Source organism: Hippopotamus amphibius, chromosome 6, assembly GCF_030028045.1.
Source record: "Hippopotamus amphibius kiboko isolate mHipAmp2 chromosome 6, mHipAmp2.hap2, whole genome shotgun sequence".
Taxonomy (NCBI): Eukaryota; Metazoa; Chordata; class Mammalia; order Artiodactyla; family Hippopotamidae; genus Hippopotamus; species Hippopotamus amphibius.
In genome coordinates this window covers 102,727,574-102,753,429 of record NC_080191.1, presented here as the reverse complement: position 1 = coordinate 102,753,429, position 25,856 = coordinate 102,727,574, and the positions used below count along the sequence as shown (strand labels likewise).

Here is a 25,856-nt window from a genome sequence, read left to right as displayed (position 1 = left end):
CTCCTGTACTGCCTCATTGGAGAGAACCTACTGGAATGCAGGAGACATTGGGTGGGTGCGTAGAGGGGATGATAATTGAACCGAGACGTTCAGCATCCCTTCCCCACCACCTTCCACTTCTTGAATAGAACAATCTTGTGTGTTGACATAATGTGACACCAAGGGGTTTAACTCATACGGGAGTGGCCCTACTTTCCAGGCCGTCCATCTTTGGAGGGCGGGGATGAGGTTCCTGGGGCCTTGCTTGCAGTCCTCATACTCCCCTTTAGGCTGCAGAGACACATCTGTGTTTTTAGAAGAAGGGAAACAAACCCAGTTGTCCTGACTTTTGTTCTCTGTCTTTGAAGGGCAGACCCGGCCCCCCCGGTGTTCCTGGCATGCCTGGGCCTGTTGGCTGGCCTGGCCCTGAAGGCCCCCAGGTAAGTGTGGCAGCTCTCAAGGCTCCTGTGGCATCAGAACTTGAGGGGAGAAGATGGGGGCTCCCTTGGTCCCTGGCTCCTAGCCGGTGAAACTCACTTCGTCAAGACAGGGAGGAAGGAGAGAGTCCGAGGCCTGCCCAGAGGTCCCTAAACACTTCCTCCTTTGCTTGGACCACAGGACCTTGGTCAGTCCCACAGCTCTTCTTCTGTGGGGGGAGCAACAGGGGCTGCCGCCTCTTTCCCAGGAGCCCTGTCCTCCTTTGTCCTGAGAGTTAGCATGCAATTCTTTGGTTCCCTGAGATGCCCCAAGAGGGGCTGGGATCTGGAAAGCATGCAAATCAGGCAGGGGGTGGAGGGTGAGGGCTTGGGAGTTGGGGGCTGGACAACGGAAGTCCTACATTCACAGCGCGATCATCAAATGCTGGTGAAACCCCTGTCCTCAGACAGGTTAGGAGAAGCTAACACATTCACACCCATGTCTTTTTACACGCTTTGGTCATAGACTACTGGGTGCAGAGGCCATGACTTAGAATTTTGACCTGCAGGAGTCAGGGGTGGGCAGGTGTGTGTCACTGTCTGCTCTGGCTCACTTACTGGCTGTATTTATTATGAGAATAGAAAATTGCTCCCAGTCCTCTTAGGAAAAGTCCCAAGGATATTTCTTTAAAAATCCACTCTACAGAGCTGAGTTGTCCAAGAGGGCAGCCACTAGCCACATGTGGCTACTGAGCCCTTGAAATGTGCCTAGTGCCACTGAGGAACTGAATATTTAACTTTAATGAATTTAAGTTTGACTTTAAAAACCTGTACTCAATTCAGTTATTTGAAAATATTTAAGTATTTTGGAGTGAATCGAGTATGTGAATCTGCTTTTTCAACTATAAATTTTATGAAATCTAAATACAGACCACGTATTTTAGATGAAAATTTAGCACCTGAATTGAGATGTGATTTAAATGTAAAATACAAAACAGATTGCAGATATTTCTTATGAAAAATGGAATGTAAAACTCTCATGAATAATTTTTACATTGATGGCATGTTACAAATGACAATTAGATTAAATTAATCAGAGTAAATAAAATATGTTATTAAAGTTAATTCCATCTGTTTAGTTTTACTTTTAATGTGACTTCTAAAAAGTTTTTTTAAGTTAAGTACGTGGCTCACCTTATATTTCTATTGTTTAGCGCTGGTTAAAGTTTTTCAGCACAGAGGGTACTGCAAGTCCCAACTGTAAACCATTCTGAGGGGTAAAGATCCCACCCATGAATCCTAGTCCCCTCTCTCCATAGTATATACCCAGAGGCTGATGTTCACTCTGCTTGGCTGCACACCTAGGGTAAGACTATCTGGAAACATCGGAAAGGCCCTCCCTATGCAAAAAGCAGAGCAGGTGTCGTTTTGGGGGCACGGATACCTTGTGCTTTGAGGCCCCAGTGCCTGCGTGCTCTCTCCCCCACCCTTTCCCAACCTGCTCTCTGAGAAAATCAAACATCAGTCCACTTAAAACACGCTAGTGAGTATTGAGTTTGGAGATCTACTCTACCTTGGACAATTTCCTTCCATGTTTCATGTCAAATACCAGAATGAGGTGTGGAGTCTGCAGTCTTGGGCCCCTGGGAACCAGCAAGGGAGCATTTGGGGTCCTCAGACTCACAGGTCCACCCCAATACCCCCAGTTCCATCCTGATCTTGCCCACGGCTCTCCTGGTTCAGTTTCTCTAGGGAATGTCACTGTAGGTCTTTTTTTCCCTTCTGATTCCCACAGGGTGAAAAAGGTGACCTGGGCATGATGGGCTTGCCAGGGTCAAGAGGACCAATGGGCTCCAAGGTCAGTGTGTTGGTCCAGATAGACGTTCCCAGGTCTTCTGACTAAGGCTCTGGAGCAGCTGATGTCTATAAAGTGGGGCCTGGGTGGCTGCCGTCCTGGGCTGGGGATTGTCGTGCTTGTTGGAGAGCCCGGTGCCAGAGTGTCCTTATTGTCATCAGCCCTTTGTGGGGCATTGTGCCTGGGGCACGGGGGCAAGGGGATGCCATTCCTGCTGTTCTCTTGGGCAGCGAAGGTCCAGCCTCTGGACAGCGAAGCAGATGGAAACCTTTGTTCAGGCCTTTGGGGGAGTGAGAAAAGCAATGTTCTTTTTCGGCCTGGTGTAAACACAACCCTCAGGGATGTCTTTATATTTACTGCTGCAACCCCTCGCCCCCCACCCCCGCCCCCAATGCTTAAAGCTCATTGCGGAGACATGTCTCACCACCACACCCAGGGATTCCCTTCACTCTTGTACCAAACCCAAAGGTCCGACAGGGCTGAGGGTCAATGCACCTTCTGCTTTCTTTCAGGGCTACCCTGGATCCAGAGGGGAAAAGGTTGGTGTTGTCTCGGGTCTGGGCTGCTGGGTCTGGGGTCCGCGATGAACAGAGGATGGGCCCAGGGGTCTCTTTAGTCAGCGATTGCAGCCACCACTCCTAGGTATCACCCTGTTCTTTGTCAGTGGGCTGGGAGACAGAAGTGAGGGGCCTCCTAGCCAGGGCAGGCGGGTTAGGGAGGAGCGCCCGGTGGAGGCAGAGGCCCCTCATGTGGAGCAGAGAGAGCTGAAGGTTGTGCCCGGGGCAGTGTGAGCACAGCTGGCATGGGCATGCTGGGCGAAGGCTTCAGATGTGCGCTTAGACCCGGCTTCTACCACACAACCTTGTTGTCTGTCAAAAATGAAACAAAAACCAAAACACCCAGCCAGACACTGGGGACAATTTTCATAGAGGATAAGAGAAAATATGGCACCCAGAATTTTCTGTGGGTTGTCCTTTATTATTGTAAGAGGTCTCTGGGGTCCAAATAGAAGGTATCTCACAAAGCATGCCTTCCCTGGGCCAGTCTCCTAACCTCTGAGCCTGTTTCTTTGCCTGGGAAGTGAGGGTGCTGACCTGTGGAGCTTTCAGTTTTAAATGCTCCAGTTTCCCCCGATGAAGTTTACTCATTGACCCTCTCCTGTGGTTTCCTCCTAGGGATCCAGAGGTGAAAGGGGTGACTTGGGTCCCAAAGGAGAAAAGGTAATGGGCATCACAGAGAAATGATAAACTTCAACAGAAGTGGCAGCCCAGCCCACTCCCATCTTGCAGGCTGACTGACTGGCTTGCTGAATGAATGAATGAATGAATGAATGAATGACTAACTGGCTGATTGGCTGACTGACTGACTCTCTGAATGACTAACTAGCTGACTATCTGATTGGCTAACTGGCTGACTGACTGACTAACTGGCTGACTGACCGACTGACCGACCGACCAACAGACTGACTGACTGACTGACTGAGTGACTGACTGGCTGACTGATTGACTGACCAATTGATTGACTGGCTGACTGACTGATTGACTGACTGATGGGCTGACCGACTGATTGACTGGCTGGCTGACTGGCTGTCTGTCTGTCTGACTGACTAACTGGCTGACTGACCGACCGACCGACCGACTGACTGACTGACTGAGTGACTGACTGGCTGACTGATTGACTGGCTGACTCACTGACTGACTGACTGACTGACTGACTGATTGGCTGACTGATTGACTGACTGACTGGCTGGCTGACTGGCTAACTGACTGATTGACTGACTGACTGATTGACTGACTGACTGACTGATTGACTGACTGACTGATTGACTGGCTGACTGACTGGCTGACTGACTGATTGATTGGTTGATGGGCTGACCGATTGATTGACTGGCTGACTGACTGACTGACTGATTGACTGACTGACTGATTGACTGGCTGACTGACTGATTGACTGACTGACTGGCTGACTGGCTGACTGGCTGACTGACTGACTGGCTGACTGACTGATTGACTGACTGACTGATCGACTGGCTGGCTGAGTGGCTGACTGGCCGGCTGGCTGGCTGACTGACCGACTGGTTGGCTGGCTGACCAGCTGACTGACAGAGCTTTATCTTGAAGGGCTGACCAAGCTCTTCCTTGGCCTTTTCAGGCATTATTTCAGAGGCAGCCACTGTGTTTGTTGTTCTCTTCACAGGGTTTCCCAGGATTTCCTGGAATGTTGGGGCAGAAAGTAAGTACCTAGAAGTATTAAAAATAGTCCTCCGTAACATTAGACCCTCCAAGTACAGCATAAAGAGGTCCGCCTCTCCATCCATCAGGCGTGGAAAGCGGGTTTCACTGTGGCAGGTTCTGGTTTGAAAGGGGAGCACGTTGTCGAACTCACTGGTGAGACCTCCCTCCAGCTCAGCAGGAGGAAAGGACACCCAGCCTGAGTGGAGAGAGGCCTTCTCTGCATCTGCTGGCGCTCAGAGGGCTCTGGAGCTGTTCAGAAGCAGAGCGCTTTGTGCCCGGGACACGGACCAGAGCTGCTGCGGCCGAGGCCCCTGCGCAGGTTTAAGGCCACTGCTGATAGCGTCCAGCTCAGTGAGCCCCCAGGAGGGCACAGGCACTGCTGGAGACGCACAGAGTTATTTTAGTGGTGACAGCTAAAGCATTTTATATTTCATAGTTAAATTTATTACTTATTTAAGTATTTAGTGGGATTTCATGGATATCTTGCTTGGGACAAGGCTTAATAAAAAAAGAGTTTGGTTGACTTGAAAAAATATTCAGTGAATATCAATAGAGTGGCATGCAGATGTGATAAAAGCTGTGAAAGTCGCAACTGACAGATTTTTTTTAACTTTTACTTTTTTTTTCTTTAAGAACTTTTATTGAGATACAATTGACATACAATAAACTGCATGTATTTAAAGTGTGCAGTTTTATATTTTTCTTCTTGTTAGTGATGTATATATGGCAATCCCAATCTCCCAATTCTTCCCCACCCCCGCCAACCCCCTGCTTTCCCTACTTGGTGTCCATATGTTTTTTAACTTTTACTTAAGGTTAAGGGAGAGGAATCGGGGTGGGGCGTGAGGGGAGTGTCAGAGAAAGGGTGCTTGAATGACCGCTTAGGACAACCAGAATTGCAAAAGTGGTTCCTCGTGCTGTAGGGCATTGACATTGGAAATGTATTTTTGCCTAAGCCTCAGAGCACTATATTCTTCAACCTGGCAAGTGGGATGCTTTCTTGGAATTCTAAATTGCTTTCAAGTTCACCTTAAAGTTTCATTTTCCAAACTTGAATGAACAATTTTTATCTTACTTTCTCCCATCAGTAGATCATATTTAAATAATTTCAATCATCTGACATTATTATAATTCATCACTGACTAAAGCTGTCAAAATCTCTGTTTCTGTTACCTACATAGAGTGTTGGGTTAAAAATAAACAGATTAATTGTAGAAGCAAATAAAAGGAAACTTTAAAAGAGAAAAATAATTTTATTTTAAAATACTTAGGCCAGGTTTTCATTCAGTGCAACAGTGGACATCAGAGAATAATACATCCCTGTAAAATTTAGTATGACAGCTTCTCTGGTGTCTGTACCATTTGCTAGACTTGCTGTACAGAGTTCTGTCTCCCTCCCACGGCAGCCTGTTTAAGACAGAGCTGATGTGATGACCATAATTAGGTCTTTGGAGAGAAATTAGATCAAGACATTACTGGCTGCTTCCAGCTGGTGAAGAGAAAGACCACACTTCCTTCAGATGATCTTTTCCAAAAAATTATGCTGTTTGTGCTGCTGTTTTCTCCCAGCCAAACAAGACACCTCTCAGCCCCCTCTAAACAGCCACGGAAAATTGTGCAAATATCTCCATGGCCACACAGAATCCACCCTATCCTAGCAGGCTGAAGGACATGATGGATGGGAAAGAAATTGTAGATTTGAGGACAATTCTTGGTGAGGCAAGATGTTAGTAGCTTGACAAATTCATGACACTGGCTGAGCCAACAGGTAATATGAGAGCTTTATGCTTAATTCTTACTGTGTATTGGTGTTCCCTGGAATCTTCCATTGTGTTGTACCTCCTCTGGCCTCCCTGGGAGAAGTTGTCCGGGTGTGTATCGTTGTCTGAGTGGCCGGGGCAGCTCTTCACGGGCATTGACTGCTGTCTAACAGAGACGTTCATGGCTGCTGTAGCTAAACTTAGCCTGTGTAGTGCCTTCTGGGCTGTGGAGGGTTCCTGGGGGTAGGAAGGATGCCCTGTGCATTGATGAGCCGAAGAAGCCACTGGTGGGCCTGGAATCCTAGAACACGGCGACGGAGAGGATGAACCTAAATGGAGAGGCGGGTTTTACAAAAGCCTTAAACTCCGGCACTCCGCGGTTGGTGTCTTTGGTGCTGATGGTTCCAAATAGAGCTTTTCAATTAGGAATGGTGCTTCCGTTGCCTTCCATGCCTTTTACAACAGCTAGAGTGAGTATCTGAGCATGTGTCTCGAGCATCTCTCCCACTAAGAGTTTTTATCTGAGTCAAATGGGAGTGAGGTGGGACTCGAACCAGTGTTTTACTGAAGAGTGGGGAAATATATCACGTGGGCAGAAACAGCCCAAAGATGACAGTTGTCAAAGCTGTGTCCAATCGTTCAAAAACCCATAGATATGAATCTGTTCCATAAACAAAACAAAACACAACGTACGATTTCAACTAAGAAAGCAAGTGTTTCCCCTGACGGTGTCCCGGGCACAGGGGGCTGAAGCGCAGACACCTCCCACCGTGGCACTTCTGGATGGGGATTTGGGAAACAGAATGTGTTTCTGCCTGGCAGCTTGTCTCTCTCAGACAATAACTCCCACCCAGGATAACCTGCTCCTTCCCCTCCTCCTCCCTGAAAACCTCTCTCCCTTTCACACTCTCCCAGCCTCAGGAGCAGCGCGCCTGGAAAAGGCTGGGAGTGACCGAGGAGACACCCTGGTACCCGGGACTGGATCCATCTGGGGCTGTGCTCTCTTGCTTCTCTTTCTTCTTTCCAGGGCGAAATGGGGCCAAAGGGCGAGCCCGGGATCGCAGGCCACCGGGGGCCCATAGGAAGACCAGGGAAACGAGGCAAGCAGGTACGGACCCCAGGGCTCACAGGACCTTCTGACCTGAGGTGTGGGTGGGGGTGCGCAGAGGCGCCAGTGGGGGGGCAGGTCAGGGACATTTCAGGGACACGGTTGCCAGCATCCTCTGTGGGGGGTCGGGGGATAGCTGGAGAGCTGGAGCTGGAGGTTGAGGCAGATGGGGTAGGGTGCCCAACCAGCTGTGTCCAAGCCCAGAGGCAGGAGTGGGTCTTTGGTTCATAAGAACAGGTCTTTTTTTCTATTTTGGCTGCATTGGGTCTTCATTGCTGTGCACAGACTTTCTCTAGTTGCGGTGAGCTGGGGCTACTCTTCCTCTTGGTGTGTGGGCTTCTCATTGTGGTGGCTTCTCTTGTTGTGGAGCACGGGCTCGAGGCATGTGGGCTTCAGTAGTTGTGGTGTATGTGCTCAGTAGTTGTGGCTCTTGGGCTCTAGAGCTCAGGCTTAGTAGTTGTGGTGCAGGAGGTCAGTTGCTCCACAGCATGTGGGATCTTCCCGGACCAGGGGTGGAACCCGTGTCCCCTGCATTGGCAGGCAGATTCTTAACCACTGTGCCACCAGGGAAGTCCCAGAACAGGTCTGTCTTAACTAAGACAGCTGGGAGTGGAAACCAGATCTGCTTGCTTGCCCAGAAAACCTGCTTTTTGCTTTAGTGTCCCAGACACATATGGAGTTCTGGAAACAACCCAGATATTTCCCTGCTGTTCGAGGATCTGCTGGGTCTCAACAAGAGGGCATTTTCTCCCAACTCAGGATCCCCATTTGTAAATGACCCTCTTATTGGCACTATTCTGGGTTTGGGGGAAGTTTTCATTCTGAATTCTCCTGGTCAGCAGGCTCTTGTGTCAAACCGTGTGATGCGAGCTGTCCCGAGGGCCTCAGAGAACCTCTCCTCTTTGCTTGAATGAGGCGTGTGCCCCTTACTCTCTTGGTTGCCAGTCTGTTGGCTTTTTACCTCCTTTCCCATTACACATGTAATATATGAGCATCCCAGAAAACTAGGAAGGAAATCATCTAAAGACCTCACACCCAGGCATAACCATGTCACCATGGTTATTATATCTGATATATACTTATTGTATCCTAAATTTTTAAGTTAAAGATCACAACACACACATTTTTACTTGTTCCTGCATTCACTGAGCACCCTTACCCTCAGACATTTTTTTAAAATCTCTGCATCGGATTCTAGTGGATGAGTAACCAGCAGATTGCCTGGACAAGAGAAGCCTAACAAAATGATAAGTAATGCTGAGAAGCGAACATCTTTGGGCACATTTCCATTCTTTCCTTAGGCTAGATCTGCGGTTCTCAAACTCTAGCTTACATCAGAATCATCTTGGGGGGGCCGATTATACACAGATTCCCTGCCCCCAGAGCAGCGGTGGTGGTTCCAAGTGTGTCTCTCCTCATTCCTAACGTTGAGGCTTACTTCCCAAAGACTCTGATGCAACTGGGGCTTCCGTGTGGGTTGTAGTTTTTAAAGCTCCACGTAAGTCTAATGTGCACCAGGGCTCAGAACCATGGTAACACTATGAAGCCACTTCTGGTCTTTTCAAAATGAACTTAGGAAAGACGTAGCTTCCACGATGACTTTTGAAGTCACAATGTTCTAGGTCAATTTTTAAAGCTTTACAGTTGGTGGCATGGCTGTGGATGGCTTCACAATGATGTCACAGATACCAATCTCCTAAAAACTAGGCTCAGAAAAAGGAGAAAAAAAGGAAACATTGTTTTAAAACAATCATTTTCTCCCCTACTGCTGCGTTCCATCCAGAATGGATGCTTGGGGTCCGAGAAGTCAGTTTGCTTCTGTCATCTGGTTCTTTCCTTTGGGCAGCGTTTGTCTATCCTGGTCGGGGCCAAAGCCAAGAAGGCTCTTTCTTGACCCTGTTGAGAATGATTCTATTGGAGCAGTCTTGAAAACAACACCAGAACCATGTCTGGGAGCTCAGAGGAGTTATGAGCTCATCTTCCTCCAAGATGACGTTATAGACACCCGAGTCTGCTCCAACCCCTGTGCCTGTCTAGTCGGTCGAGACTGGAGTCGTCAGTCTTGGGAGCCGGCCATGGTGCTTTCTCTTTGTCGTGAATGAATTGCCTGGTAGAGTCTTATATACAGAGTGTTTGTGGGGCTGTGGTGCTGAGAGTCTCTGGAGGTTTTTGAAAGTCAACCCAAATCCTGGAATCAGAAACCCAGAAGGGGCTCCAGGAGGAAGAACTTCAGATCCAGCAGGACTTCAGAGACCACCGACCCAATTCCCTGCATGTAGCCACCAGGAAACCAGGGGCCAGGGAAGTGGCGTGACTGCCAGGACCCCCAGCCAAGCTAGCTTCCGCTCAGGGTTAGGACCTGGAGACCTGAGACCAGCATCCCCACAGCAATCTTCACATCACCCTCCCGCTTCAGGCCTGGCCTCTGGGTGGACCCAGGAAGGCAGCTCTTGACTTCATCACACAAATCTTCAGTCAAGGAGACACAACAACTTCTTGGACGGGAATCACCAGACTTTGTGGCAGTAAAGGAATAGAGAACGCTTTTCCTGGAAAGCGCTGCTCGGTGAGTCCTCCTCACGGAGCCGAGGGTGTTCTGAGTAGATGCCCGAGAAGCGGAATATCCCATTACTGCTGAGCTCAGAACAAGGAGCATTTCCAGCTCCTTCGAGCTGTGGCATTTCCTGTGCTCAGAGCCAGCTGACGCGGCTGTTTTAGAAAAGCAAGCTTCGCTGTGGCTATATTAAGACGGTGTGACTTCCTTTGCCGTCTGCGACCTGTCTTGGTTGCCTCACGGAATGCTAAGTCTTGGGCAAGGCTTAAGACTCCCTCCATTGGGGTGGAACTGGAGACAAACTCTGACCTCACCATCCCACATTAAGGGTTGAAGAACTCCTTGGACATCGCCAAGAGAGCCCCCAGGGCCATGTTGACAAGGCAGCAGGTCACACATCACGCGGTGGTTGGAAGGCGTGCCTGGCCTGCCTACTCCCCAGGCTTGCGGAAGATAATGTTTCATCAGGTGGGCGAGGTAGCCATGGCACGAGGGTATGAAGGGGACCAGGCCAAAGCCATCAGGCACCCGTCACCGTCCTGGTCGGGCCCTGGCAAGAGCGGACAGTTAGCAAATGGCCGGGGGGAAGGAGCTGCAGGTGTGGCAGCTTAGTTTCTGGGGTCATCCCTAAGGGCAGCCCTGGGGGGAGACGTGCTGGGGGGAGACGTGTGCTCTTAACCCTCCCAGAGCAGACAGCAAAGAGGACATCCCGTGTGGAAAGACTACACCTGCAGGTGTGCCTCTCGTTAAGAATCAGGACTTTCCTAACTGTGGAAAAACGATGAAGCCAAGTCAGCTGCTGTGATCATCAGCTTGGTCCACAAAGCCCTTGGTTCTGTGCAAACCACTTTTTCACCTCTGAGATCTTTGCTAGCCTCACGACAAGCCTACGCAGGTGTATATTGCCTGGCCCCATTCCACAGATAAAAAAACTGAGGCACAGAGCAACAATGTGAGTTACCCAGGGTCTCATGGCCAAGATGAAAACCCAGATCTCTCGACCTGGAGCCGACAAACTACATCCCCTTTTTTGTGTTCAGCTTCTCCTCCTTCCCCATTTGATCTAGGGAAGAGAGGTGACCAGGACAGATTCTGGCCCGAAGGGAGCTTCTGTATCCTGGGGAGACACGGATGAAATGGCCACACCAACAATGGTAGTTGTGATTGGGGATAAAGGCTGTGAAAGGAAAAAGGCTGATGAGAGGGAGAACTGACTCCATCAGGCAAGGTCAGGAAGGCTCTGCTGTAATCGTGTTTTAGCTGGGAGCTGAAGGATAGGAGGGAATCCACTGGGCAAGATGGGAAGATGGGTTTGGGGCAGAGAGAAGAGTCTTGAGGAGGGAAGGAAAAGGCATGGTGCTGTTGAAGACCGAAAACACCAAAAGGCTGGCACGAGCCTGGAAAGCCCGGCTGTACAGGGCTGTGGAGGCTGCAGTAAGGAGCTGGGTCTTTATCTTGAGAGCAACAGGAGGCCACAGGGTGGGAACAGCTCTTATGCTGAAACAGAGGAGCAGGCAGAGGCCTGATGCCAGGTGACTGGCCTAAATCCCTGCTCTTTCCTGAGCCTCTCTTTCCTCACCTGCCCAGTGAGGGGAGTGAGTTCGATTGGTTCCCTTTTACTGTCATGTGCTATGCGTCAAGGACAGAGCCAGAAAATTTGTCTGTAGAAAACAAATTTACAGTCACCAGAGGGGAGAGGGGTGGGGGGAGGTACAGGATTAACAGATATAAGCTACTGTACATAAAACAGATTAGCATCAGGAATTTACTGTGTAGCACAGGAACTATTCTTAGTATTTTGTAATAACCTATAATGGAATATAATCTGCAAACTGCTCCCCCCCCACTGAATCACTATGATGTACCCCTGAAACTAACACAATATTGTAAATCAACTATACTTCAATTGAAAAAAAAGAAGTAATGTGTATAAACTTACAACCATCACTGACTCAAATGTCACTTGCCTTGAGTTTTTTAGGAGCTTGGTGGTCCCTCTGGGACTGCATCCCACCCCCCCCCCCACCACCACTCCAAAGTGCAAGGTGGTCCCTGATTTACAGATGAATGGGGAAGGAAGTTTGCCATGTCATGCTCTTATAATGGGCTCTGCCTTTCTCTCTATCAGGGGCAGAAAGGAGATAGTGGAGTTATGGGCCCACCAGGCAAACCTGGGCCTTCTGGTCAACCTGGCCGTCCAGGTCCCCCAGGCCCCCCGGGCCCCCCATCTGCAGGTAAGAGCTACACTGCTTCACCCGATCCACGGTGTCACCATCCTGGCCAGCCTCCCAGAGGTGGCACAAGGAGATGTCAGCAGAGGCCTGCTTTGTATTCTGAGTTAGAAACTGCCTGAAGCATTTCAATATATTTCTAATTTATCCAATCTGACTCATTCAGATTTTACGCAAGAGACAGAAACACTATTCTGGCTTTGTTTTAGCATTTTGGAGAACAAATAGAGGAGAGAAAAAGAAAAAAAATTCACATTGGTGATGTCATTTACACTTTAAGTGAAAATTAACAGGCAATTATTTCATCAACTAACACCTTTTTCTAGAAAAACATTTCATGGCTCCAAGCAATTCTCTTAAACCTAGAAGTAAAGATGACATTGCAAATTTGTCTATCTTACACAATGTTATGAAAGAGTCCTTACAGATTTGTGTCAAATATAGAAAGAAATCACTATAAAGAAATGAAAGTCTACCATTGAAGGAGCCATAAGTTACACTGCTACCGTGTTTTACCTTGTTTAATTTGCAGAGCTAAGTCTTTTGTTGTTGATTTTTTTAAATTAATTTATTTATTTTACTTATTTATTGACTGTGTTGGGTCTTCATTGCTGCACACAGGATTTCTCTAGTTGCTGAGAGTGGGGGCTACTCTTCATTGTGGTGAACAGGCTCCTCATTGTAGTGGCTTCTCTTGTTGTGGAGCATGGGCCCTAGGCGCGTGGGCTTCAATAGTTGTGGCTCACGAGCTCTAGAGCACAGGCTCAATAGTTGTGGCACACGGGCTTAGTTGCTCCGTGGCATGTGGGATCTTCCTGGCTCAGGGATCGAACTCGTGCCCCCTGCATTGGCAGGCAGATTCTTAACCACCGCGCCACCAAGGAATTCCAAGGAGCTAAGCCTTTTATTTAGTTTGTCAGCTCAAAGGAAGGCCTTTCATAGCACATCATCTATATAAACACAGCACCTCTAGGTCCAAGAATACTGTTTATGGACTGTGCAAGATTCTTTGTCCTCAGTTATACAAAAGGAATCAAAATTTTTATTCTAATTTTTTTCTTAAGAAAATGAAGGCATTTAAAAATTCCAAAGTGGACTTTTCCCCACTGTGTTTATAGGGAAATGTTTACAACCACATCATGGGATGGTCAAGAAATGTCATTTTGTTAGATCCTTTCAACCAAATGAAAACTGACTCTGAGGCTCCAACCTGCTAGGATACCAGGAAAATTCAATCTCAGGCAATAGTGTGGTTTTCTCCACTTCTTCAACTGCTACAAAATAGTGGGGCAAAGATCCTGGAGAATTATGGCAGAAAAACATCACAGGAGGTCCCTCAGCCCTTGATGTGCCCCATTCACCTCTGAAATGCCTGTTGTCCGAGACCACATGGTCAGACGTGTGACCACCATCTTCACACCAAGCTTGGGTATCAGGTCATCTCCAAGCCTGGGAATCTGGGTCCCTAAAGTTCAACCTTCCTGGGAGGGCCCCACAGCCATTCCTCCTGAGAACTTGTCTCTGCTCCAGGATTTGGGGACTCCGTCTTCCCACATCTGGGGCTATCCCTCCTCTTGTGACCTACAGCCCCTCCCTCCTCATGCTCTTCAAACAGTGCTGCCCCTTGTAGGAGCTTTTCTCCTTTGAGAAAAGAAGGCAAAAGTCTTCACATAGTACCTGGTTCTCAGCAAGGGCAAGAAGGTACAAAGTCTTGCCACCTCCTTGAAATCAGGAAAGAGAAAATAACAGAAGGACAAACAACGACTTCAAGAAGTTATCTTGCCACCCCTATTTCTATCTGTTGGGGAGCTGGACTGAGATGCAGCTCAGGCCCTGTGTCCATGCCCAGACCCTGTGATGACTGGATGATCCTTATGAAGGTTCTTCTAGCCAGTCCTCTCCCTCCTTGGTTCATATGCATAATGTTCCCCTTGAGCCCATGACCCTGAGTTGCCAACCCCAGAGGCTGAGAGCACGCCTGAAGCCCGGGTTTTGCCTTTGGAAGGGATGTTCTTGGCCCTCGGGGTATTTAGGGGCTCACAAAACTGAGGAATAGCCAGCGGATGTGCAGTTGGTGGGCGTCCTTAGCAAATTAAGACCTTAGTGGTCTCACTGTGTGTATCTGACTTGAATCCTGGTTCCCTCCTAGGGCCTGGGGTAGGGTAAGAAGGGCAAGGCCTGGAGACCCTCAGCAGCTCCCTCAGATGCCCGCTGTGTTGTCTGGACAACCCCATCCCTGTAGCAGGGCCAGCGTAACCCTATTTTCTCTCCGTGGTTCTCTAGCACCTTCTCTCTCAGCCTGCTATGCCCACCCCCTCTTTCCCTCCCCCTCCCCCACCCCATCCTCTGCTGGATCCCAGCCTCACCGCCCTCTGCCCATCAGTGGACTCTGCTCTCTGTTGAGCTGGAGCATATTCCTACAGTCTCTCTGGGTCCACTTGGCCTGAAATAGGGTTCCTGGCATCCTCTGGTCCACCCCACCGACTCTTCTCCTTCCTTCAAAGCCCTCTCCTCAATGAGGCCTTCCTTGGTCCTTGGAAGGGTCTCCTTCCCCCGGGCCCCAGTCCCACATAGCATCTGCTAAAGCCCCTCCACTGGTAACTGTTTTCTGCAGATGTGTTTCTTCTTCCTTCTAGGGGGCAGGTCCTTGAGGCAGGGTCTTGGCTGAGTCTGCTCTGCATCCGCATGGCACCTGGCAGGTGGGGTGGGCGGGGCTGCCCTCGCAGGTGCTCACACACCTGGGCTCCTTCGGCTCCCCAGCTGTCGCACCTGGATTACTGCACGGCAGCCAAGCAGGATGCACGCCAGCTCTTTGAGTGATGTCCCCTCCCTGTGCCTTGCTTTGGGTCACTTCCCTTCGGGGGAACCTCCCAGCATGAGGGGCCTGAAGAAAATGGGGCGAGAACCCTGCTCTTTGGAAGTGTTTTGGGGGGATGGGGAGAGACGGAGAGGGAGGAGTTGCAAAGAGCCCGTCCCTGTGCCTGGAACCAGTTGCGTCATCGTCAGGAGCTGGAACCGCCCTCCAAAGTGATTTCTGAAGCTGCCTTTGAGAGCCTGATAAAGTTCCACTCTCAGGAAAAAAGTGTGTCTACCTACACCCCAGCTTCTGCACACTATTGCCCAGAGCTCCAGACCCCCTGCCCCCGATCCATCTTGGGATATCCTCAGGCTCTGTGGACCCCGGGTTAAACTCCCCTGGCCTAGTCCAACCCTCCCTTTATAGATGAGAACTCTGTGCCTCAGAGATCACGGAGCTCCCCAAGGTCATGGAGCTGACCGGAGCCCACTCCTGGAACAGAATCAGTCTGTGACCCTTGGTCCCAAGACCCTCCCACGTGGCCATGCAGCTTCTCCATGGGCATGACGTCAGGGCAACCCTGTGGTTCCTCTGCCTTCTCCCAGGTTCTCCCTCGGACCTGCTCCCACCGCACTGGCCAGTGAAGACGGGAGGCTCCCTGGGCGAAGATGGGGAGCCGGGTCCTCTTGCTCCCGGGGATGGGGGAGAGGCTGAGGTGGGCGAGTTCGGGTGGCTATGCCCTTCAGTGCAGCCTGGCAGGAAGCAGGCAGGGGTAACCACTGCCCTTGGACAGCTGGGAGGAAGTGGCAGGGAAATGGCAGGGGGCAGGGAGGAAGCAGGTTCCCTGCCACATCCTGTTCTCCTATCTGATGCCCAGTGATGGAGGGCAGAATGGTGCTGCGGAGGTGCAGGGGGCGGGAGCTTCTTATTACCCCAGTTAACCAAGAAAGAGGGGCTGGGGGCAGGGGAGGGAACAAGAGCAAAATGCCTTTAGGATGTAATTTGCGAAAACCAAATTACAAATTTAATTGAGTCCTTCCTGCCCCAGACAGGGCATAAGTGAATCAATGTGGTACCTGGGAATTGCCAGCTTCCTGCAAGCATCAGTATTCTTGGACACGTGTCTTTTGAATGGCAGAGTGTTAAGTCAAACATGAATTACAACCTCAGCCTCGCCACTAATTAGCTGGATAATGGGACAAACTCCTGAGTCTCTCTGAGGCTGTGGTTCTGGAGGACAAGGTGCGGGGCACAGAGCCTGCCGGAAGGCGGCTCCCATGCCCTCCCATCCTTGGTTACTAAGAAGTCCCACCTCAATTTCCCCAGGTGCTTAACTCCCCAGAACATTCCTGAGCTGGTGGAGTCTCTCTCTGAGCATGAGATTGGCATTCCTCCCAGAGTGTATTTGTATTTCTGTTTGGAACAAACGGCCATAACTTGATGTGAGATGCTGGCAAGCCTCCCTTCCCCACAGGCTGGAAGCATTCCCACCTTGGACACGACGGTCCACCAGCTCAGGAAGGCTCAGGCTGTGGGCATTCCCACTGGGGTCTCCTCCTCCAGCTGCAGCTGCTTCCTTGGGGTTCTGACCAGATCTCTCCCCTGGAGTCATTTTTCCCCACCCTCCTGGGATCTGCAAACCATGTCCCCAGTTGGTCGCTGCCCTCGATACAGTTAGGCAACCTGAAACCAACGACTGGCTGGTCTCCAAGCTCCCCCTTATTTTCCCAGGAGGAGGGTTACTTACTTATTTCTGTTTTCCGCGCCCATCTTTTCCTCTCTTTCCTTTCTCCCTGTTGGATATCTCTGGCTCTAGCACTTTTCTGCCAACCGGAGCGGGACCTCTAGCCTTTTCTGAAGACGCTCCCTTTCCAGTTAGTCTTCATTCATTCATTCGATCATCAAGCGTGTACTGTGGCCCTACTGTATGCCACACCCTGGTGAGTGAAAACAGGCATCCACCTGCCTTTGTGGAGCTGACATTCTCCTGGGGGAGATCCAACTGGCCTGGATAATCTCAGTGTGTAGAATCACAGAGATAAGTGCCAGGAAGAAAAGGCCTAGGGAACTAAGAAACTGTACTCAGTATGAACAGGATGGAGTGTGAAGGTTCAGAAAGGCTTCCCTGAGGAATTGATGTTTGAATCCAGATCAGGAGTGAGCCAGGAGATGCCTGGGGAGGGAGAGATGGAGGGTGAAGAGGAGGACAGTCTGGTGGGGGGGTTTGTGCAAAGACCATTTCCCGAGACCAGCGGCTCTCAACCTTTGTGCTCACTGGAATCATCGTGAGAGCTTTGAAAAGTATGGATCCCTGGGTTCCATTCTCAGCATTCCTTATGGAATTAGTCTGGAATGTGGCTTAGGCATCGGGGCCTTTACACATCAAGATGAGAACTACTAGGACTTCCTAGGTTGCTCAGTGGTTAAGAATCCACCTGCCAATGCAGGGGACACGGGTTTGATCCCTGCCCCAGGAAGATACCACATGTCGCGGAGCAACTAAGCCCGTGTGCCACAACTATTGAGCCTGCGCTCTAGAGCCTGTGAGCCACAACTATTGAGCCCGTGTGCCACAACTACTGAAGCCCACGTGCCTAGAGCCTGTTCTCCACAACAAGAGAAGCCACCACAATGAGGAGCCCACGCACCACAACAAAGAGTAGCCCCCACTCGCCGCAACTAGAGAAAGCCCGTCTGCAGCAACGAAGACACAACACAGCCAATAAAATAAATAAATTTAAAAAGAAAAAAGGTGAGAACTACTACCCTAGCAGGTCTCCCACCTTGCAGGGAGCGAATTTCCTGATCATATCTTTTCCAGACACTCTTCAAAATCAGGGAAGAACAAATAGGCCGAGCATTTTCGAACATTCCGTTTTCTGCCAGAAGAAATCAAAGAAACCCACCGTCGAAAATCCCTTTGTAAAGTTCCTATGTATAAGAACAAAATAAAATGAGTAAAAAAATAATGAACGTTATCAGCCACCAATGTGCTCATCAGCAAGAAGTCCTCATTAATAATGCTGTAAACATAAAGGGGGATTGTCTTCCTCCTACAACACAGAAGTCCAGGGGCGGACAGGGGCTGGCTTTGGTTCGGCACCAGACATCTTGTCTGTCTTCCAGACGGGAAGGAGGAAGCTATGTCTCCCTCCAGCTATGCTTCTCCCTTATCAGGATATACTTTCCCAGACGCTCACCCTTCTCCCACTACGGACCTTGCATTGGCTGACGCTATGGCCCATGGTCACCTCCAGGGGTACGGGGGTCTGGGAAGTAGAATGCCTATCTGTCTGGTCTCTAACGTAGAGAGAGAGGGAAGGGAGGAGGAGGGTTGGGCGAGGTACAGTCACACCCAGCGTGGTTAAGGGAACCCACACTTTGGACCAGAAGTGCCTCTCTGGACCTCTCCTCCAGGCCTCTCTGAAACACTGTGGAATTCAAATTTCTTTCTGTCCTGAAGATTGCTGACACCTCCCTGGGCTGTTAGGTTTTCTCTTCCTTTGCTCTCGTAACAGCAGTCTGTTGCTTCCTAGGACACCTTGTAATGGGACCCAAAGGGGAAAGAGGATTTCCCGGGCCTCCAGGAAGATGTCTTTGTGACCCCACCATGAATGTGAATAAGCCTTCCTACGGGGAGTCTGCGTACGGGTCTAGTTCCCCGCGAGTTCCTGTGGTAAGGCTCTTCTGGGCAGAATCAGGGCTCCCCGGGCTTTGTAAAAACCTTTTAGTAAAACTTACTTCCCACATTATACTGGGCACAAACTCATTATAGGAAATTGGAAAATAAGGGAAAATCAAAAGAAGAAAACCAAGATTTGGGGTCCGTTTTCTGTGTCTTTTTTGGGGGTGGGTGGGTAGGGGCTGTGCCATGTGTCTTGTGGGATCTTAGCTCCCTGACAAGGGATTGAACCCAGGCCCCGACAGTGAGAACGTGGAGTCCTAACCACTGGACGGCCAGGGAATTCCTTTCTTTGTCTTTTTTAAGAAAAAAAAAAAGGAAATTATAGAAACCTTCAAATAAATACCAAAGCAGAACAAATAGTGTCAGGAACCTCCATGTACTCTTTACCCAAGTTCAACAACTCTCAACTCCTGGCTAATCTTGTCTCCTCTTTGTGGTACTCATGACAGCCCACCCTCCCTTGGATTATTCTGAAGTAAAACCCGGACATCAATTCATCGTTTGAATGGATACCTAATAATCTGTCCATCACGTGGCTGTGCTGTGATTTATTTAACCAAAGCCCAGCTATTGTCAGATACATACCAGGTGCTCCTAAGCGTCTCCCTGATAGACATTATACTGTCGTGAACACCTTTGAGTATAAGAATTTTGTTGAGGATCATGTCCAGTTGTTGAATGACCTGATTAGATGATATCATCTTTTTATTTAAGTCTTGGTAACATTTTATTTATTTATTTATTTATTTATTTATTTATTTATTTATTTTTGGGGGGGGTACACCAGGTTCAATCATCCGTTTTTATACACATATACCCATCTTCCCTCTAAGTCTTGGTAACATTTTAAATGTTTAAAATTTTTAAACCTCGATAGATATTTTTATTTCAAACTCAGACATTAGGAACTAGATTGGGAAGATGTGGGGATGAAGATACTGGTCCCCACCACAGAAGGGATGCAGGAGCATAAATGCAGACCCCCCTTCCCACTGATCACCAGCCCAAGGACAGGGATTCTTTCCTCCTCTGGCTCGTCCCCTGCCCCCCGTAGAAGTGTTTTCTGGAATCCTCACCAGTGTGTTCTCTGGCAGATTTTTGTGGTCAACAACCAGGAGGAGCTTGAGAGGCTGACCACCCAAAACGCCATTGCCTTTCGCAGAGACCAGAGGTCTTTGTACTTCAAGGACAGCCTTGGCTGGCTCCCCATCCAGGTACCCGAGGCGGACACTCAGCACACTCCCCATCGGCAGAGGGTCGCATCGCCAAAGGAAGGGAAGGCCTGGCGCAGAGCTTTCTATGAAGGCTAAGCCCTCACCCCAACTCCAAGAGCTCTCCAAGCCCCAGCTCCCCACGTGGAGCCTCCCCCAGCCCCGCACAGCCTTCCTGCCACAGGAGAGGAGTGCCCTGCCCTCGCTGCCCTGCCCCTACCCAGAGCCTCTGTCCCCAGCGCGACCGGGCACACCGTCCCTGACAACTGTGCTGTGTTTCTCTGGCCAGCTGACGCCTTTCTACCCTGTGGACTACCCCGGAGACCATCGTGGCTCCTGCGGGGACGGGGTCCTGCAGCCAGGGGAGGAGTGTGACGACGGGAACGGAGATGAGGGTGACGACTGCATCCGTGAGTGGCCCCCGCTTGACCTGCCACCACCGGGTGGAATCAGGCCAAGCCCTGGACACCAGCTGTTCTGGTCTGGGACAGTCCTAGAGCCAGAGCTGGGCTGCTGGGGGCACGACCCTCCCCACTCAGGCCAAACGTGAACCCTCCCACCGTCCAAGCACGGAGATGGTGTTGCTGTCAAGGATCTTGGCCCCAGAGAAGCCACCAGGCCCTCCCTTCTTTCTGAATCCTAGTTCTTGGCAAAACCTACATTCTATTTATTTATTTATTTACTTGTTTGTTTGTTTATTTTATTTTTATTTATTGGCTGCATTGTGTCTTTGTTGCTGCACGGGCTTTCTGTAGTTGCAGTGAGCAGGGACTACTCTTCAGTGCAGTGTGTGGGCTTCTCAATGCGGTGGCTTCTCTTGTTGCAGAGCACGGGCTCTAGGCTCGTGGGCTTCAGTAGCTGCGGTGCATGGGCTCAGTAGTTGTGGCTTGAGGGCTCTAGAGCGCAGGCTCAGTAGCTGTGGCACACGGGCTCAGTTGCTCTGTGGCATGTGGGATCTTCCTGGACCAGTGCTCGAACCCATGTCCTCTGCATTGGCAGGTGGATTCTTAACCACTTGGCCACCAGGGAAGCCCAAAACCCACATTCTAATCCACATTCTTATCAAAAGATAAAAGTGATGCATGACTGAGAGGCACACTGGAAAAGCCAAGGATCTGAATCAGGACTCCCTTCTAGTGGAGTCTTTGTAGCAGAGCTCTGTTTGAGGGACTGGGCCGCCAAGCCACTTCAGACTTGTGGACACTTCCAGGACAGGCAGGCAGCACAGCACTGAGGCGTTGCTTTTCTTTCTCCTTTTTTAAAAAACCAAGTGACAAAAGCAGGAGGTGAGGTGGAAAGCATGAACTTCAGAGTCAGATAGAGTTTGCACGCAGGCTCTGAAAGCCACCGAGTCAACCTCAGGCTCAGAGTGGGGTGATGGAGGGCCTCACTTTTCCCAGCTGAAAAATGGGTGCAACAGCACCAACCGCTCAAGCCTTTCAATTCTGTGAGATTCTGTGGCTGATGTGTGCGTGGATTGTCTGGGTGTAGTAAGGGCCCCATGTCCCTTCACTGCATTGTTTTTAAGGAGCTTCTGCTGTGGAGCCAGGCTGCATTTCAGGGCTGGGAACCAGTAGGTGCAAAGGCGGGTTCCTCTCCAGCGAGGGGCTCAGCGGGAGGGAGGATGAGAGTGCACAGGGGCAGGTGCGGGGTAAAGCAGCTGGTTCTCCCCGTGTAGCTGCACTTCCCATGACAGTTCCTGGGCGGTGATTTCGAGGATGCTGGCTTTGCCTGGAGTCCCTCTGCCCCTCGTGGAGGTTACACAGCAGGAGGGAGCTAATAGCGTCTCAAAGCCAATAAAAATGAGGGTGGGTTCATACTGCTGGCCCCTCCCCTGGTGTGAGAACAGAGGCCCTGTGGAAGATGGTCCGGCTCCCAGGGGACACAGGAAGCTCCCTGCAGACAGACAAGAGCCACCAAGGCTGTCACGTGCCCGGTGCGCCCCGTCTCCCTCCCCTCACCTGGCGGGAACCCACAGTGGTCCTGCGACGGAAGCAACGTCCAGGCCCCAGGTTGGGGACAAGGACACCGAGGCTCGGAGAAGCTCTCAGCTAACAAGTGGCAGGACTGGGCCGGGCCCAGCCTCCATCCGTGGGATTGGGGTCTGAAGCTTTGTGGACATCCACCAGGAGGGTGCAGGCTCTGTGTGTGTGTGTGTGGGGGGCCTCAGGCCACACAGTCCTGCCAGGCGGTCCCCCCCGCCACGCCCCCTCTCAGGGCTGCACCTCCTGTGTCCCTTCAGGCTGCCGCCGAGCCTACTGTGGAGATGGTCACCGGCACAGGGGCGTGGAGGACTGTGACGGTTCTGACTTCGGCCACCTGACCTGCGAGACCTATCTCCCCGGGTAGGGACCGCTTCTCAGGCTGTGACCTCACCCTGGCCTCCCCGTTCCTGCCTCCCCTTTTCTTCACCCATATTCCTGAGCACCTCTGCATTCCTGGGGCGTTCTGGACACTGAGGTGTGGTGACGCAGAACCACGCACGGTCCCTGCTCACGTGGGGGGACAGTGCTAAACACAGAGCCCCCACGTGACGCTCACAGCTCCGCCTGGGCCTGGACAGCAGCCCCCGGAGTGGCTCCCGTGACCACACTGGTCTCCTGGGGTGCGGGCCCGCCTGGGAGGGGCCGGGGGGGGGAGGTATCCGGGCATTTCAGAGAATCAAGCATCTGGAACCGGAATTCTCTGGAACCACCGAGCAGGCCCATGGGTGCAAGTAAGATCCCACCAGCCTTATTACCTAAGGTTGCTGACTCCGGGCTCCTCCAAGAAAACCCCAGCATGTAGCCTCCCCTGCGAGCATCCCCTGCGGCTGTTTCTGAGACCCCCCCAGCGGGTGTTCACATGGCTCACGACAGGCATCCTGGTGTCCTGGCCTCCACGAGGACATCTCCCCAGCCCGCTGAGCGCCTCTGCTCTGTGGGGGCCCATCCCACGCCCAGAGCAGGGTCTCCTGGGCTCCGTTCCCTCAGCCCCCCTGGGCCCAGAGGCGCGTAGCCTCTAGGGAAGCTGAGGCGGCTGCTCCTCTCCAGTCCACGTCCCGCTCCTCTCTTGGCCCAGAGTGGATGGCCGGCCCCTCGGAAGTCCGTCTGTGCAGCCCTCCCCTCAGCCCTGCTCCTCTGTGGGCTTGGACCCAGGCCCTCGGCAGGGCTGGGGGACGGTCACCAGGCCTGTCTCCCTCCTCCAAGGGGGTCTCTCCCGGTGTCCACCCCCAAATGCATAGCAACATATCAAACCAGGCTGGGGAGCTCAGACTGCGAGTGCTGAAGGTGGGCCCGGACCCCACTCACCTGTGTGTCTGTGTGTGCTGCCCCGCCCTGAGGCAGGGAGGCTCCCGCCAGGCCCCTGCAGAGAGGCGGGGACCGCCGAGTGTAGACCATCGGACCTGGGGGCCAGAGCCACGTGGAGCCCAGGGCTCACCCCCGGCTCTCCGTGGGTATGCTCTCCATCCTAAGAAGCCTCAGGGGATGCTTGTCAATATGGAATATGGGTGTGACGTATCAATACGACACTTCTTGGAATTAGCATCTGGGCTGACGGAGTGTAGGCTGCCCTCTCCACGGAGGTAGCCCCTGGCCGCATGTAGCTATTTAAATACAGTGAAAATCCAGTTCTTCGCTCACATGAACCTTCTTGCAAGAGCTCAATAGCCACATGTGGCCAGTGCCTGCCATCCTGGACAGCATGGGAGTAGTGTAGTGTGGTCTAATGGACAGCGCTGGAGAAAGGGGCGCTTCTCTCTGAGAGGCTGCATTCAGAGTGAGGCTACCTACCAACCCCTCCCCCCCAGATCCCGCAGACGGACTCCAGGGGAAAAGCCCCAGAGGCCTAGACTCGGCTGCCCCAAGCCCCTCACCTCCGTGGAGGCCCTGGCCCTTAGGAAGGCATCAGTGGAGGCAGCTGTTGGATGAGGTTTGACCAGAGTCCCGCGAGGCGGCCTTTTAGAGCGTGGCTGCGTCCTTGGGGCTCCCGCCCACTGCCCCGTGTCCACCCCCGCAGGTCGTACGGAGCCCTGCGGTGCACCCCGTACTGCTACATTGACTCCACACCCTGCCGCTACTTCACCTGAGGGCCGCCTGGAGGAGGCGGCTGCACCCACGGGACCGGCAGCAGCCTCTCCACCCTCAGCAGACTGACCTCACCCCGTCCTGGTCCAGCTTCCACCACCTTCATGCAACAGAAACAAGGACAAACTCTTGCTGCTAAGACGTGCTTTTAACACAGTCCAACTGGAAGAAGCTAGGACGGCTGCATCCTGTCTGAACCCCAAGTACCGGGCCTCCTCCACACGCCCATTGTGACCCTCCGGCGAGATCGCGGGCCTACAGGGCCCTTCCTTCTGAACATCGTGGACTTGGCTTCGCACTGTTAGGCACACAGACTGTTGGAGTTTGCTCGCATTCACTGGGGATGTCTGGGGTGCAGGCCTCGTGGCTCCTCTGACCCCTGGAGATGCAGGCATTCTCACCCGGCAGCTGGCCAGGGCTCCTCGGGACTGGGAACCACAGATAAGGGAAGTGGGCCTCACCTCTGGGGGTGGCCCCCAGGTCTGGGCCCACCCAGGGACCTTCCCCCACCCCGCCCCAGCTGGCCACAGCCAAGCACGGCCTCGTGTGGCTGCAGCTCCCCAGGCAGAGCCCCAACTGTGAACAAGTACTGAGACTGCCGCCAAACCTGCGCTCTGCAGCTGGGGTGCTTGCTGGGTAGACGAGAGCAGAGCAGTGGCCTTTTTCTTGATGTTTCCCAAAGCGGGTGCTCTTGGGGCTTCCCCATCCCCGGCGCCATCCTGACCTCCTGACTCTGTGCACTTGGACCTCCGTCCTGTGAATGTCCCCTGTGTGCATTTCTCCTCCAGGACGTTCGCTAGCAGGTCGGCCGCTGGTGTTCCCTGAGTCCTTAGGAAACTGCCACCTAGTTTCCCGTCCGGGCCCCACCACTGAGTACGTGCTCTGGGCAGAGATGGCGTCTGTCCCGGGCGCCAGCTCCTGACCGCCTGCTGCCTCGCGTGAGCCCTGGGACCTCCCTCCCTGTCTCCGTGGTGCGTAGCCTTGTCCTTGTGTGCGTGTGCCCGAGCCCCCCGTTTCTAAGGATGGTTAGTCCTGCATGTCCGTGAGCTGCCTTTCATCACCACGTGTCCTGAGTGGGGCTTAGCTGTGTCTGGGAAAGACGTCTTCCCCACGGCAGACCTCACGTGGGATCTGCCCCTTTGCTCCTAGATCTTGGAGGGACTCTCCTGGGCTTGTGTACGAGGCTATGTCACGTGCCTGGGTCTCTGGCACTAGGCATTATGCTGGTGGCCGGTAGGGGGCGAGACCACTCTGGGGTCGTGTCCTCAGAGGTGGACACATTGATCCGTCTGGTTCCCTCAGCCTCTACTGCCAGTCCTGGGCTGCTGTCCCACGGCCCCCATCTGTCCCTGTGAAGCCACCACCTTCACCCTGGCATCTCCAGATGGGAAATCAAGAAATAAAGACAGTGTACCTCCCTACTGTGGCACTCTCTTCCCTGGGGGTTTGGGGCTGGTGTCCCAGAATTGCTGGATGGGATGAGGGCTCTGAAATCAAGTCTGCTTCCCAGACTCTACAGAAGGTTCTAGAATTGGAAGTAGTCCTGCTTCCTTGTGGACAAGGGAGGAAACTGAGGTCTAAGGTCATGAAGCCCAGTCTTGCTCACCCAGCCCCACCCCGGCCTTGCTTTATGGTCTTGTGTAGGCCAGAACGGAGGTCCAGTACTGCCCTCCGACCTGACCAAGGGGGGTCCAGTCCTGGGTCCCACTCCTTAGAGGCCACTACTCTGGCCTTCCTCTGGATGCGACCCTGCCCACAGGGCCAAAGTGACACTCCATGCTGCAGGTCCCAGGAAACCCTAACTCCCCACCTGAGCGGTCCTGAGCTTGCTTCCAGGGCCACACAGCCCTCTCCAACGACTGTCCTCTCGAGTGTGGCTCGTACACACCTGTAAGCACGAGGGGTGGCCAGGGATAAGCTGTCTGCAGGGGTCGTAGATGGAGCTTGGACACAGGTGGG

The 25,856-nt window shown here is 52.0% G+C and overlaps 1 protein-coding gene across 3 annotated transcripts in view; it reads left to right on the top strand.

The window, feature by feature from the left end:
* COLQ (collagen like tail subunit of asymmetric acetylcholinesterase) overlaps positions 1–25,309 on the top strand; it is a 62,863-nt gene extending 37,554 nt beyond the window's left edge. For all 3 annotated transcript variants that reach the window (XM_057740307.1, XM_057740305.1, XM_057740306.1), the window contains 12 exons: positions 348–419; positions 2,191–2,253; positions 2,763–2,789; positions 3,426–3,470; positions 4,447–4,482; positions 7,272–7,352; positions 12,035–12,140; positions 18,471–18,610; positions 19,714–19,833; positions 20,120–20,240; positions 22,073–22,175; positions 23,830–25,309. In XM_057740307.1, the coding sequence (XP_057596290.1) occupies positions 348–419; positions 2,191–2,253; positions 2,763–2,789; positions 3,426–3,470; positions 4,447–4,482; positions 7,272–7,352; positions 12,035–12,140; positions 18,471–18,610; positions 19,714–19,833; positions 20,120–20,240; positions 22,073–22,175; positions 23,830–23,899 (984 nt within the window). In that variant the 3' untranslated portion in view covers positions 23,900–25,309. The remainder of the gene's footprint in view (positions 1–347; positions 420–2,190; positions 2,254–2,762; positions 2,790–3,425; positions 3,471–4,446; positions 4,483–7,271; positions 7,353–12,034; positions 12,141–18,470; positions 18,611–19,713; positions 19,834–20,119; positions 20,241–22,072; positions 22,176–23,829) is intronic.
* Positions 25,310–25,856: the final 547 nt, after the last annotated feature.